We start from the raw sequence: 15,268 nt of genomic DNA, 5'->3' as shown, positions 1-15,268 counted from the left end.
TTTAAATCGACTTGTGGACACTAAAGTGGCTCAGATGTGACGTTGTGCTGCTAGAAACAATGAAAACAAAATTGCGAAGGTGTAACCCATTTTCTAAGCACAGCAAAGTTTTGGATCATCGTAATGTCCAACTTCCTTCATGATTCAGTGCCATATGCTGTTTCCCGAAGTAGCCTAGTAGTTATATCGACATCTTATACAGTCAACAATTGAATGCCAATCAAATAAAGTACAATTCAGTCAGATTTCAACAATATTTGTCAGTTTTCTCTTTTCAGAGCACGACATGTAAAATAACCTGACTCACTTTCTTCTCTGACTGCTGTTTCTCGCCTCGTCCCTCCTGTGTGTGTGCATCACTCACTGGAGTCTCGGTGCTCATCATAATGCACAGATCTGATTGGCTGAGTGGCGTCACATGATATTTACAGCGCATACGATTGGTCTTTAACTCAACAGTTACCATAATGGCTAGAAAATTTACGCAGATTAAAATACGACCACCCTGTCAAAATGAAATAATTCTCCATAGTTTATTGGTTATAGGTCCAGGTCCTCATAGGGCAGTGTCTGGGTCCAGACTCAGACTGCGGTCGGCCTGTTAGTGACCTCTGGTGTAATGAATGTGTAATGGCTATGTTTTGTCTTTCACTGTTAATGTTTCCTTTAGAGCATGAATGAAGCTTTGATTAAATTATGCATGTTTGATTTATTTAACATTTCAAAATTTGTGCTTTCGTATGAATCGACTGAAAGTCGTCCCCCCCATAGCATCGCTTTGGTCAGCATTGTGATGCTACCAAATAAAATACAACTGGCTTTATGTGGTGGAATTTTCATGCATTTGAGTTGCGTAGTGTAACAATTTTGTTAGTGTAACAAAAAGTTGAACAGTCAGGATGATATATGATCATATCAGCCAACAAAATCTCTAACTGTATTCAGTGGATCAGTGGAGAAAAAAATAATAAATGGCTGCATGTGCCAGCATCGATTCTTCTTTGTAGCAGGCTACATAGCTAACTCAGGCATTTGCTCCTTTCTTTGCAGTCCTAAATTGACACAGAGCTCAGATTCCTTTGGGTATCAAAGCATGAAAATGATTACAGATGGAGAGACAGAGGTGAGCTTCTCAATAAACAACTTGTGCTTTCAGGACAGAATGAGAGAATCATCAATTAATGCCCGCTATGGCTATTTTAAAATTCATATGCACAGCTTAACATATGCAGAGCTGGTTAAACAGGTCAAGTGATATAAGGTAAAGACACATATGGATAAAAAAAGGCAGATATAACATTTGGAAATGTATATAAAGCTTGTGAAAATGCTACAAATATATATAGATAAATTATACTTTGCAGATGACTTGGGGAGAACGATGCAATATGTCAACAATATGAGCTTCTGGTTTGCCTACCTAGTGGAATAACTGGATGTGTTGTGTCCAGCTTTTTTTTTTTTTTTTTAATTGCTTTGTGAAACTGTCAGGTTGCAAAAAAATTAAGTTCCATGCAACTCGCAACTAGCTGCTTGGAAGTTTCACCGCTAAAGCCAACCTAAATGTTGTGCTGGATATAATCATTCTGAATTCAGCAATAGCAATGCTATGACTTTAGTACTGATTCCTGAATGTTTCTTTTTTTATGAGACTTTCTTGTACATTACAAGCCAAAAGTGGGTGTCGCTTAAACCAGAAGTGAGTGTGCAGTGGGTGTATTTACCAACAGCTGAATCAAGAATCACCAGCTGTCATAATGTGCGACTGGAATGTGATTCAGACAGCCAATCAAATGTCAGAATTTTGGAACAGGCATGCTTATTGGCTCACAGATATGAACTGTTTAGGTACTGAACTTTGCTGTTTATAGACAGACATTTTCGGCGGTCGATAGTAACAAACTAATTTGATGCTATTCATAGTGTTGTTACATATCAGTAGTAATATTAATATTTGAGGTGAAAAGTGTGTTTAGGCATTCCCAGTTCTGTACAACAAGGGTGTTTCGCCAGAAGATAGATAAATTCAACTTTATTGTCATTACTCAGTAGAAGTACATGGCAACAAAATGCAGTTAGCATCTACCAGAAGTGCAAATAGTAGCAAATAGTGCAAAAAGAGACTGTGCAAGTGTGCAATAAATAGGCATAGTGCAACATTACAGTATATAGAATAAATTACTTATAGATATGCAAAAAAATAGATTATAGGTGTGCAGATATATACATGAACATGTTGGAGATGTACACTGTATAGAATAACTGTTGCGATGTGTTATTTACATGGGAGTAGAATGTTAAATTTGTGCAGTGGTAATAATGATGAATAAAATTAAACAGCTCTGATTGGTGAGTGTAGTATGAGAGGCAGTGTTCATAGTCCGCTGTGTGCAGTATGAGTGGTAGTGTTATCAGTGAGGTGTGGAGTTCAGCAGAGTGATTGTGGAGGGAAAGAAGCTGGACCTGAGCCGACTGGTTCTGGCCCGGATGCTCTTGTATCTCCTCCCGGATGGAAGTAGGTTGAACAGTTTGTGGTTGGCGTGGGAGGGGTCCTGGTGGTGAATGTCTTTGATGGCAGGGAGCTGCATGCCTGTGATGCGCTGAGCAGTCCTTACTATCCTCTGCAGGGATTTCCTCTCCGCCACAGTGGAGCTACTGTACCACACGGTCACACAGTTGGTCAGTATGCTCTCGATGATGCATCTGTAAAAATTTGTGAGGATCTGAGGAGACAGTCGGTCTTGTTTTAGTCTCCTCAGGAAGTAAAGACGCTGCTGTGCCTTCTTGATGAGATGGGAGGTGTTGAAGGACCATGAAAGGTCTGCCGAGATGTGGATTCCCAGGAACCTAAAGCTGGACACACGTTCTACCTCTGCTCCGTTGATGTAGACAGGAGAGTGTGTGCAGCCCTTGGTTTTCCGATAGTCCACGATGAGTTCTTTGGTTTTACCTGTGTTCAGGATGAGGTTGTTGGTGGTGCACCAGGAAGTCAGGTGCTGGATCTCCTCCCTGTAGGCCGATTCATCGTTGTTCCTGATGTGGCCAACCACTGTGGTGTCGTCTGCAAACTTGATGAAGATGTTAGATGTGTGCAGAGGAACACAATCGTGGGTGAACAGGGAGAAGAGCAGAGGGCTCAGCACACAGCCTTGTGGCACACCAGTGTTCAGGGTGATGGTGGTAGACATATGACTGCCCAATCTCACAGACTGGGGTCGGTCTGTCAGGAATTCCAAAACCCAGTTACACATGGGGGTGCTGATTCCCAGGTCGCTGAGCTTGGTGACCAGCCTAGTCGGGATGACCGCGTTAAAAGCAGAGCTGAGGTCGATGAACAGCATGCGGATGTAGGTGTTCCTACATCCGCTCATAAGAGTAGTTGTGCTGCTTGGTGTATTTTGGGATGAAACCTTTTGGAATCCTTTTCCTGTTTGGTTTCACAAAACTGCGCTGTTTCCGGTCTGCTTAGTGTTGTGCTATTTGATTGAATTCAGTTCAGTTTAAGCTGTATGTGAAGGTGTGCGTGAGAGCCAGAGTTCTGCGTGCATCATAATCTTCACTGCCCTTCCACTGCTAGATGATAATTAGCTGCTCTTAACCTCCTGCTGGGCAAAAAGCGAGAAGCTCTGGCTGACATTGAAACTCCTACAGTCTGCTTGGAGCTGTATACAGTAAAAAGCGTTGAGACCCAGACTGACTTTCATGATGTCTTTGGCTTCTTTTCCATTAAACACTTTGGGCATTGAACTGAATGAAGGTGCGCAGCATTCCTCCACTGTTACCTTCTCCTCCTCCTCCTCATCTACGCTGACAGAAAAAGGTTCTTTTTTCAAAACGTAAGCTCTTCACGTGTCTAGTGTTAGTTTGAATGATGCTGGAATCTTGCAAGTTATAGATTTCCTAGTAAGAAAAGACTCCTCTGCAGTTCAGATGCAAGGGTATCATTCAACACTTGGCAGGTAAACTGTGTGGAGGAATGACTAACCCGTTCAGATATATCCTAAAATGTCAGGGTTTTGCTTAAATGTGGAGAGTCCCATGCATGAATTGTGATGCACCACTTGTTAGAGAAGCACTGACTGACTCTGCTGGGTCGTGTGCCTTTTGATCTGGTTTGATTTTGAGCATAAAAATGCTTTTTTAAAAATTCCATGGCTGTCAAAGACCACATTTACACAGCAGGAAAAAGTGGCCCAAATGTGATCTTTTTCCTCATGTGTGACACAGATGTGTATCTGTGTGTCAGTGTAAACATAAAAACACAATGAATCTGACATTTTCAGTACCGATTTGAGTCGCAGCAGCGACTGGCATTTCTTGGCAGTCGTGATTGTTTACCTCTGGATGAGCTACGTGAAGCAACGTGAAGCATGCGGGTCAGTTTAGGATCTGATCTGTTCAGGCTGATGTCGCATACAGATCACATTTAAAAGATAATGTGAAAAGCCAAGCAAAAAATCTGATTTGGTGAGAAAATCAGATTTGGGCCACTTTTATCTGCTGTGTGAACGTAGCCAAAAGCAGCTGTTTTTTTGTCTTCAGAATTAATTGTAGGCTTAGTGTCTGTCGGTAATCAATGATGGTGAGTGCCGTCTTCCTTTTTCATCTTTCTTGCCTTTGCTAGAAACTGCTGTTACTGGTGCGCTTCCCACACAGTCTCTGGCTACAGGTTAGGCTCTGACAGCAGAGGTGGGAGGAGAGAGAGAATTAAAGAATGAAGCATGCATTGATCATGTTGGATATGTAAAGAAAGGATCCCCATATACTTAATTTACTTTAATCTCCTTTTAACACCTACATTCCCTTCTCTCCCAGCTTGCTCTCTCACTTGTTCTGTACAGCCAGCCCACATGCTGCAGTCCATTCACACGCCTGCATAGAGAGCTTATAAAACCCGTCACATTCTACCTCGGCATCAGTGGCATTTTGTTGTCCCAGTATAAAACATATGGCTGTGAAAAATAAACCAATATTACAGATGTGATTAACAGAGTGGATAAAACGACCGGTAGTATCTGTAGAGTTTATGGTACTGTTGGATTTTAACGGTGGTCATGTTATATGGAAGAGCTGTGGCTCTGCTGTGAAAGTAGTTTGATGGTTTTGAAGGAGCTGTTCGTTTGATTTTTTTATTGGTTGCTTGTGGCACGAACATTTGCTTATTATGTTTAATATCCCATGGTACTTTGCTACTGTGCATTATTGGTTTGGAGACTGTGGCTCTGTCTAAAAGACAGGAGGCTGAGCTGGAGGTGGCGGAGATGAAGATGCTGAGATTTTCGTTGGGACTGACAAGGCTGGACAGGATTAGAAATGAGCAGATCAGAGGGACATTGAAGGTGGAGCAGTTTGGAGATAAAGCCAGAGAGGCCAGGTTGAGATGGTTTGGACATGTGTTGAGGAGGAATAGTGGATATATTGGTCAAAGAATGTTGGAGATGGAGCTGCCGGGTAGAAGGAGAAGAGGTAGACCTCAGAGAAGGTTTATGGATGTAGTGAAGATGGACATGGAGATGGTTGGTGTGAAAGTAGAGGAGGCAATGGATAGGGCAAGATGGAGGCAGATGATCCGCTGTGGCGACCCCTAAAGGGAGCAGCCAGAACAAGAAGAAGACTTTGCTACTGTGCATTTCGATTCCAAGATCAGAGCATGGGCAAGAAATTGTCAGTGTTATCCCTCTGAAGTTTTAGCTAACAATAATTCAAATCTCATGAAATTTGATTGGAGTTCATGATGTATTCCTACTCTGCCAGGTCCTAGGTGATCAGTGGTGTGCTTGAAATCGATGCAGTCTGGAAAAGACCATCAAAATGCATGTTTGAGTTCACTGTCAGTGTCTCAATGAAAATGAAACAGTGGGGAGAAAAGAGCAAAGAGAGGACCAGACACACTCTCATATAGTCCCGCTTAGTTTTCCAGCCCTCTAAAGGAATGTTTGAACAAAAATCACGACACTTTTATTTCAGAATCCTTCAAAGGTTGATTCATACATCTCCCGGTTGGTGCCCTGGCTATATTGGCAGTGAATGAGCATGACCACCCCCCTTCATCTTCCACAAGTCATTTAGCATTGCAACTTCAGTAAGGATCTACATGTTGTGTGGAATTAAGTGTTTTAAGTCTGAGTCAGTCAACATGGCAACATGTACTGGAAGAAGAGTACAGTGGCCTGCTGAGTCACATCACAGTGACATTTGCCCAGTGAACAATAGCTGAGAACACAACAGCATTAAGGGAGAACGCAGACGCAAATACATTACCAGAAATTAAGCATTAAAAAAAACAAAACGGTGCATATGTAGAAAAAATAAAAACTCACAGCACTGAAACATTAGTCAGTCATATCAAAATAACATTTACGAAGCAAACGAAAGGCGGGAAACGGTGGCATTAAGGGCGAATGCGTAGCACAACAGCTTTAACTAAAATGAAAAACATTTAAAAAAACACATTTGAGGGTCACTCCCACTGAAAATGCCGCTGGCCACTAAGATATGCACACGTTCAAAGATCAGTCAGCTGCGGAATCTTCAGTAAAGCCTTTGCCACTAAGTTTGTCTCATAGTGTTTGTGTTTTTATATTTTCTATAAACGCAGTTTTTTTTAAAAATGCTTTGTTTCTTTTAATGTATTTACATTTTCTCTTTTATATTTGCATTCCCTCTTTTTTATTTGCTTTCTCTTTTTTTTTGTATTTGCGTTCTGAATGAAGTATTTGCGTTCACGTTGTGTCTGTGTTTGCGTTCTCACCTAATGCTGTTGTGTCCTCGGTTTCTGTTTGCATCGCTAATCTTGTTTTGATAGGACTCCGGGGGCACCGTAGAAAAGCCACCCTTCATCACACATGGTTGAAACTGTTAAGGAAGTATCAGAGACAAAGCTGCTGCTATAGGTAACCGAAATGTACCACTTCCATGAGATATGCTTAGAAACGTGTGTGTATTCAAAACATGTCACGCCAGACGATTTCAAGAAGTATTGCAAGTTACTTTAAACCAGCTTTACATCTTAACTGGAGCTCCATGGATGCTCAATGCAACACTGCCTGGAGGATTAATATACCTTTCAAAATGAGTATGAGATTGTAATGAAGTGTTACTGTACAGTTCATAAATATGCTGAGAATGATTCACGTGCATGTAGTTGCTTTAAAACATTACTGTACATTCACTGAGGAACACCAGTAATGATTACATTTCCCCACCTGCTCATATAAAACTAATGCTGCCTGTGTAGTTCTTCAGGGTTACCTCTTCCAGACCTTTGGAAGGTACTGGTTACGGCACATTTTTACTATGCCAGAACCTCTAAAGGCCACTGTATCTATCCACACGATAAGATACACCGCCTTTTGAATTTAAATTAGCAAATACTTAAGAGACTTTGATTGGATAATTCTCGCGGTGATTGTTTCAGGTGGCAACAATTCTTTTACCCCTTACTGATTCAGGGAGAAGCTTCTCATTTATTAAACTACAATGTTGGAAAACGTATCTCGTGATCATGAAAAGGTGTTACTGTGTTTCAGAAGTGTCAGGCTATTGGCCTGCAAAGAAAACACCTAAGGTGACTGCTGATATCACTGGGTTAAGAACTGTCCAGTGCTTTAATAAACCTAGAAGAACAGCTGTAAACAGTCAACTTTGCATTGGAGATCATGTAAACGCTCAGTGAAGTGGAGTCATAAACAATTGACAGTAGAACTCATGGCAACGTTTAATACGAAAGTTAAAGCATTTCCACATGCACAATGCAGCGTGAACTCAGAAGACTGGGACTCAACAGCTGTGTGGCCACGTGTTAGTGAGGCTGTTTGTGGGGAAAGTGCTAGGGAGCATTAAGATTAGACTCTGGAGCAGTGCAAAAAGGTCATGTAGTCGGATGAGTCCAGATTGGATGGGTGCATCAGGGTAAGAAGGGAAGCGCTTGAGGTGATGCACCAGTCATGCATATTGCCCACAGTTGATCAGGTCTAGACTCTTTATTGCCATTGTGTGGCAATAAAATGAAGTCAGCTTACCCGGAATGTACTGATTGACCAGGTTATTCGGATTTTTTTTTCCTTCCCTGATGGCACACACACATTCCAGGATGACAATGCCAAGATTCATTGGACTTGTTGTGAAAGAACATTTTCACAAAGAACAGGTTCACATTTTCACACGAGTCCTGGAATGTGCCGGAGAAGACTTTCCGGAGTGATTCAACTCTCCTGTTGTCTCTGCTAGATCTCGGCCAGATATGAATGCAGCTCTGGATGGAAATAAATGTTGTGACATCACTGTTGTTGGAACAAAACCTGGTATCTCCAAAATGGTAACTTTACAGGAGAAGGGAAAAACATACTTTACTTTTAATGTGAGTCAATGGAACCAGACTTTTTTTCCCCAGGTAATTTTGGGTCAGCTCTTTTAGTTTATTCATCCTGAAATTTATACACAATGAAAATGACAATGGGTCCTTTTACATAATGTCAAAAACTGAAAAACGGCAAAAATGGAGATACAAGGTTGTGTTCCGACAGCAGCGATAAGGTTTTTGACATAATGTCATGGCGAATGCTCCTATAAAGAAGGGCAATCAAAGGTGGTCAGGCAGTGTAGTTGGTGACCTCAGAGTGCATTCTTGGTTGTAATTTTCTGTGTTTGAGGATTATAATTAAATACAGCTACAAATTACAACAAACATGCTTTGCATGCTTGTGTGCAACTTTGAGTGTTTGGTTACATAACAGAATTGTACCCAACAGTGTCCAGGCCCACTTGGAACATGATTGCATTTGTAATTACAGAGTGGAGTACAGAGCTGCAATTTCAAACATGTTTTGTTTAGCTTGGTGTTCCCCTTACAGTCGTGAGGAACAATTTCCAAAATACAACTCGAGTCACGCTATTTGAGCATGTTGAATGAGAAACGCCAGGTCTGTGTCTTTGGTTCTTGACTGGCTGTTTGTCTTGGCATGCGACTTTGGGGAAGATATCTGGTGGCCCTGGCTGTTAGCTTACTCAGCACAGCTTGTACGGAGGAGCCCAGACCGGGGCAGACTTCAAAGGCATTTCCAGAAGTTCCCTCTCTCTAACAGCTGTGCCTCCTTTTGCCTTGAAGTAGAACACGAACATCTTCCTACTGCGAGGTAACACTTGTTTTCATCTCCCTAACAGACATTGCCAATGGCTCCAGCTCTACGGGATACAGACCTCCCCCTAGGACGAAAGAGATCACGATTAATGGACAGACCGTGAAGCTCAAGTACTGTTTCACCTGCAAAATCTTCAGACCGCCTCGTGCCTCTCACTGCAGCCTTTGTGATAACTGTGTGGGTGAGTTGGTATCTTGGTGTACTTGCTGCGTGTGATGCTGAGTAATGTGAGTCTTGGATGGGCATGTGCAAAAACTATTTTTAGGATACCTCACAATTTACGTGTCAGTATGAGGCTGCAAGTGCTGGATTTACTCCTATAAATTCCCTTCCTGTCTCCGTGTCTCTTTTGGTCTCGGAGGAAGTGGAGTTTATGCCTTTTTTGGAGTTTATGCCTTTTTTGGGCTTTCTTCCTTCCTCACTCGCAAAGTTTCCGTTTCAGATTTCTCCATTATTATTATTATTATTATTATTATTATTATTATTATTATTGACAGGCATCGTTTGTTTGTATGGATGAAAATCTATGACCATACAATTATTTGATTTGTTCATGATTTTTTTTGGAAAACGATTCAGTGCTGAATTTTTGTTTTGTAAAGTACACAGAAGAGGCAAATAAAACTGGTAAGAACATATTAGACGTAATAGTGAAATACAGGTGATAATAAAAACAATACAGCGTTCTAACATTTAAATTGATACATTTAACAAATTAAAATGTATCTTTGTTCAAAAAATGAGCGTATATTTATTATTACTGTAATTGATTAGAATCGCTTTTAACAGTACTTGAGTCAGTGCAGCTGAATGAGGACATTAAAATCATTAAACATCAGAACGTCTCTAATTACACCCCTACATTGAATTGCCGAGTCTGCTCAGCAGCCCAAGGCCCTGTCTTCACTCCTTCAGCTCAGATCTTTTTCACTTCATCTTTTGTTCAGTTCATCTTCAGACTTGAACACTGATTTAGCCAGTGTATCCTTGTTACTTACATGAACTGTTTAGGTGATTTCACAGTTGGAGTGCCAGTTAGCACTTGTAAATCTTGAAAAGAGTGCCTGATTTTTTTTATTTTTTAATCACTTTTCAATATGAAATCTGAGAGAATACACATTTAGCAATTCAAAAATCTCAGGAACAATGTCAAATTTGTACAAGGTTTCTTTGCAGACATTAGTTTGAATAACTTGAACAAGGTTTTTTTAGCATGTAATTAGCAAATACACAAAATACGTTTAACTGGAGTGTTTATGCTATACTGTGGCATGGGGACATTCATTTCTAATGATTTGCATAAATTTACTTTTTTTCCTTATGATCTTCAGGAAATTCAGATGATCCAGTTGAAAATGTGACTTGTAGAATCTTTTAGATACTTTATAGGTGTGGATTTGTTGAGTAAAAGTTGAGGGATGCTACTAAGGTACGTTTTTAGCCTTTGATGGGTCTTATGATGTTAAATGTTTTCACACATTTAAAGCAAAAGTGATAACATTTTCGGGCTCCCGAAACCGTCTAAGCGTTGGCCCTATCATCAGAAGATTGCAAGTTAAATCCCTGGTGATGCTTAAGCCATCTGTGGCCGGGAGTCCAAAAAAGCACAATTGGGGTTGGTAGAATGGCCCCTCCATGTCCCCACAGCACCCAAACGCTATGCTAGTCAGCGCAGGCGTCTGTAAGCTGACGTGGCAGACCTGGCGGGTGGTACTTTCCTCCGGGCATGCTCAGCTTCCAGTGACGTTACATGAGTGGCACTTCAAAGAGATGCCGTGGTGCTTCACAGGACTTTTGGTCCTTCGCCCTCCTAGCGCTGGTGGTATCGTGTGATTGGAGCGCCTGAGTGGAAATGGAAGCGACTAAATTGGGGAGAAAATAGGGGGGAAATCCCATCAAAAAAGATTTACAAGTTATTTCAAGTTATTTTAATAATTACATGTCAAGGAAAAGTCTAGTTATCATCGGCTGGTACAGGACAAAAATTCTGGTTTTAAGTGCTGTAGATTTTACCCCCAGTTGTGCATCCACCCATTTAATCAATGCATTTTACCGCTGCAATTAATGAGGAAATAACCAGAACAGACGTTTCTCAGAAATGGATTCTAGTCTAGTCTTGAACTATATTGTGACATCAGTGGTGATTCACCATCAAAATCCTCTTTAGTCTAGGCTTAGGCTTAATATGGGTGTGGGAAAGTGACTCTCCATGTGACTGACTTTTACATTGAATCTTTTGGTCTCTGCAGAGCGATTTGACCATCACTGTCCCTGGGTGGGCAACTGCGTTGGAAAGAGAAACTACCGGTTCTTCTACATGTTCATCCTGTCGCTGTCCTTCCTGACCATCTTCATCTTTGCCTTTGTCATCACACACGTAATCATGCGTAAGTGGACAGGGCCATCTCCAGTCCAGTGCTGGAGTGCTCCTCCCTCCTGCTGTGTCTGTCCCGTAAGCAGGCAAACTGTGATGTGAGTGTGATGAGTTTGGCCTGGCCAGAGTCCATCTCTCTGTGTGAACAGCCAGGGATGGTGTTTTGTTTGTCAGAAAAGAGGAAGACTCTAAACGCAGGGCGGGTTTTGCAGTTGCCGTTGGACTTTGGGACTGATTACATTGATTGTGTGGTTTTCTTGCAATTATTGGTGTTTCAAATCCTTGATAACTGGATGAACAGGCTGTGCTGGGATTTTGCGGAATGAATTTTAATTCTTTATACTGCTAGTACATCTACAGTGCGTACTCTGACTGCTTATATTACTACTACTACTACCTTCTGCTGCTGTCACTGCTTAGGGTAGTCTCACTGGGCCAGACAGACGTGTCTAAGGACTACATGGTAAGCATTTGGTGCTGAATTGTAGCAAAACCCCTATTTTGAGGTTTGCCATCACAAGGCATTGGATTGGTTTAGAAATTTCACACTCAATTTGTTCCCACCCCAATAAGTATATCAGCCTATCCATATTAAGTCCAAAATTTCTCACGATTGTCCCCAAACGTTCTCGTTGCAAGTCAAACATCCTCACGGGACAACTTTACCCCACAGGCCCCAGCCCTGATATAGTTGTACGTCTGTGCTGAGCATTCAGTGTAAATCTTATTATTTCAAACTTACGTTGTATTGCAAAAAAATTATAAAACCGGTTGTGCGATTGTGTCTGTGCTAGATTATAGCAGTGTGGACTTCTGCCGTGGCATGGTACATAAAAGTTTGATGCCCATGCTGTTTCTCAATAGCACAGTGATTATTGAGTAGCTAGGATCTAGTTTACTTGGTGCCATAGACAAATGTAAAATTTACCATCCCTTTCATTTAATCGTCCAAGCGATTTGTCGCTTTCTCTAACAGCAGTAAATCACTTTCATCGTGCTGTTAAACTTCACCCCCTGTTTACTGATTCTTGATGTTAATGTCAGGTAAGATAACCCATCAAAACCTCAGGTTGATTCTGAGGTTGCTTCTGACAGCATGCCAGGGGCATAAAAAAAGATTGGAGAAATAATGGAAATCACTGGCCAAATCCATGCGATAGAGCAAGCCTCCCCGAATTAGCTTCCATTCTTTCTCTTTCCACCAGTTATGACTTGATGCGGGCTAAATCAGCCATCAGCAGTCGACTGTGTTCGAGCTTCACAGAGGGCACTAATAAGCACCCGCATTAGCTTTGATAGGCACGCAAATAGGCTGCTCTGTAGCCTGGCTTATTTGCGTATTTGTTTGTTTCATTGCTCTGCACTGCTCTCAGAGGCTGTTGCTCCACAAGTAAAGCTAGTCCAATTACCTTCAGCTTTGTTAGGCTGAAACAGCGATGACATCTGTGGTGGCCCTGCTTTTGGGAAGATTTTACAACTTCCCCACTCACTGCACGCTTTATGACTAGCTCTTAAGAGATCGATTACAGCAGAGAGGCAGAGGGCTGAAGGGGGATCAGGTGATTAGGCCCTGCCGTAATATCTCCCACGCTGTGCTTTCTGGCCCTGTGCCCTTGTAGAACACCTGTGCCCTGACTTTCAACATCTGAATCATAGCTTATTAGAGCAGGTCTCATCCCTCGCTGGCTGCCCTTGTTGTCCCAGGGTACTTGGCCCTTGTGAATGGTGTTTAATCTCTCTGTGTAGGGAGAAACTGAGGTTGTGGGTGTAGCTGAAAAGAAAAACAAAATATTTTGAGCTCAATATGCATTCTGAGAAATGGACTTGAACCTAACCTGAACCTTGTCTTTTCACAGAATCGCATAAAAAAGGCTTCCTCACCGCACTCAAAGACAGTCCTGCCAGATATCCTTTTTGGGAATAATCATCCTGTATTTAGATTTACTAGCTGCTGTAGTGGTGAATGTGACTGCCCATTCTTCTCTGTAGGGCCATTTTTGATCATGTTTTTTCCCTACATTTGTCTCTAACTGGTAGCATTTTTATTTTATATAAATAACATTTTATTTGATTTTACCTATTTTAGGTAAACAAAGAGAACATATAAACATCTGATTACGGCATTTTTCAAGATTCAGTTCAGAACCTTACAAAGGAGAATCGCATCCAGGCATCGATTGATAACAAAAGCATGTTGCAATGTGTGATCGTATTTTTGTCATTGTCAAAATTGCAGATTCAAAGATTCAAAGGCTACTTACAAGCCTTACTGCCTTAGAAGCCCAGCATGGATCTCCCTGACCTACATGCGTAACAAAAATACACTCAATCAGGTCAAAAGCAGGTCTCAGAACTGTCATGAAACAGGAATCATACAGCACACTCATAACCATTTACTTTCTGTGGTGTAGCTATTTGAGGATTAAACAATTGGAGTGTTTGGTTCCTGTCACTGACACCACTGTGAACAGTTCTGACTCTAAGTAACATCCAGCCACTCTGGAGGAGCTTAGCTACATTAAATTAAAGCTGAAATTTTGAAAAAGTGGTCGATTTCATCTTGAAACGAGGTTAAGAACCTTTCAGTAGACGGTTCTTTAAAAATCTCAAACCACTCAAGTGTGGAGGTTCTATACATTTATTTATTTTTTTTAATGACATCCCTGCAGCGAACCCTTTCTGGCACTTTTTGAACTGCCCTCTATGCCAGCAGCAGAGCTGGTCTCACCTCAGCTCTCTCCCTCTCTCTCCCTCTCCCTAGCTGTCTAGCTTCATTTATCTCTCTGAATCTCTGTGCCAGCCTGCTGTCTCTGCAGAGTCATGCCCCATGTGTGGTTTAGGCACGCAAGGTGCTGCCCCCCCAACCCTCTTTGTCAGCAGTGGGAAAATCTCATCACTTTTTACGGATTATATGTGAATATTTGCCAGATATCTTTCCTCTGTATAATTCCTGTCATGCTGAGGATGAAAACATTCTGCCAGTGGTGTTGGTTGGAGAGCTATTTTCAGCCGTTTCTGTGGCTTAACATCTGCATGAAAATGACAGATGAAGAAGACTGTTGCCATTATGCAACTCTGCTCGTCAGATCTCACCAGAGACCCTTTCCAAAGTGGTGGTGCTGTAGGTCAGGATAACCTGACAGGTGGGGCATTTAAAATGGCCTGCATAAGGGCTTTGTGTGTTTCTGCAGTAAATGCCACAGCAGAGACAGATAAGGGCTCCATGCTGAGGGAAGAAACCATCGTCACCAAGCAGATAACATGACCAGCGCTGCAGTCAGCATTCAGAAGAAAGCAGGTCGTAACGATAAAATCTCTTCAGTCTCTTCTTTTGTGATTGATTGAATAATGGTCAGGGCAAGTCCTTGAGATTCAGAACTGTAGAGAAGACCTAAGAGTCACTTAAAGTATTCCTTTTTACGTGAACGCGGTGTGTTCAGTAAGAGTTCACTGAATTTACGTGACCAAATCGTAAGGCAAATTATTCAGTAACTGCATGAAATAAACGTCATTTTTCAATTTTTTTGTAAAAGCTCCCCTCAAATTAACAGAAAATGTTAACATATTGCTATATGCTTACAATTTACTGCTCAAAGCTAAAAAATCTTAGACGCTCTTTGTAGTATTTTATAAAAATAATTTTTACAGAGCAGATCACTGAAGAGAAGCCACCTGTTTATAGCTTATAGCTCAGATTTGTGGAAAACTTTACGCAGCCTTGCTGGTGACATCTTGTAAAAATAGAAATAATACC

General features: G+C 41.5%; 1 protein-coding gene across 4 annotated transcripts in view; it reads left to right on the top strand.

Annotated features, from left to right (window-relative positions):
• Nucleotides 1–15,268, top strand: part of LOC108423446 (zinc finger DHHC-type palmitoyltransferase 14) — a 71,621-nt gene that overhangs the window by 31,163 nt on the left and 25,190 nt on the right. For all 4 annotated transcript variants that reach the window (XM_017690740.2, XM_017690738.2, XM_017690739.2 and 1 more), the window contains 3 exons: nt 9,163–9,321; nt 11,390–11,527; nt 13,371–13,419. In XM_017690740.2, coding sequence (XP_017546229.1) covers nt 9,163–9,321; nt 11,390–11,527; nt 13,371–13,419 — 346 coding nt within the window. The remainder of the gene's footprint in view (nt 1–9,162; nt 9,322–11,389; nt 11,528–13,370; nt 13,420–15,268) is intronic.

This window comes from Pygocentrus nattereri, chromosome 10, assembly GCF_015220715.1.
Source record: "Pygocentrus nattereri isolate fPygNat1 chromosome 10, fPygNat1.pri, whole genome shotgun sequence".
Taxonomy (NCBI): domain Eukaryota; kingdom Metazoa; phylum Chordata; class Actinopteri; order Characiformes; family Serrasalmidae; genus Pygocentrus; species Pygocentrus nattereri.
Note: the sequence above shows the minus strand (reverse complement) of the source record. Positions and strands in the feature narration are given on the sequence as shown.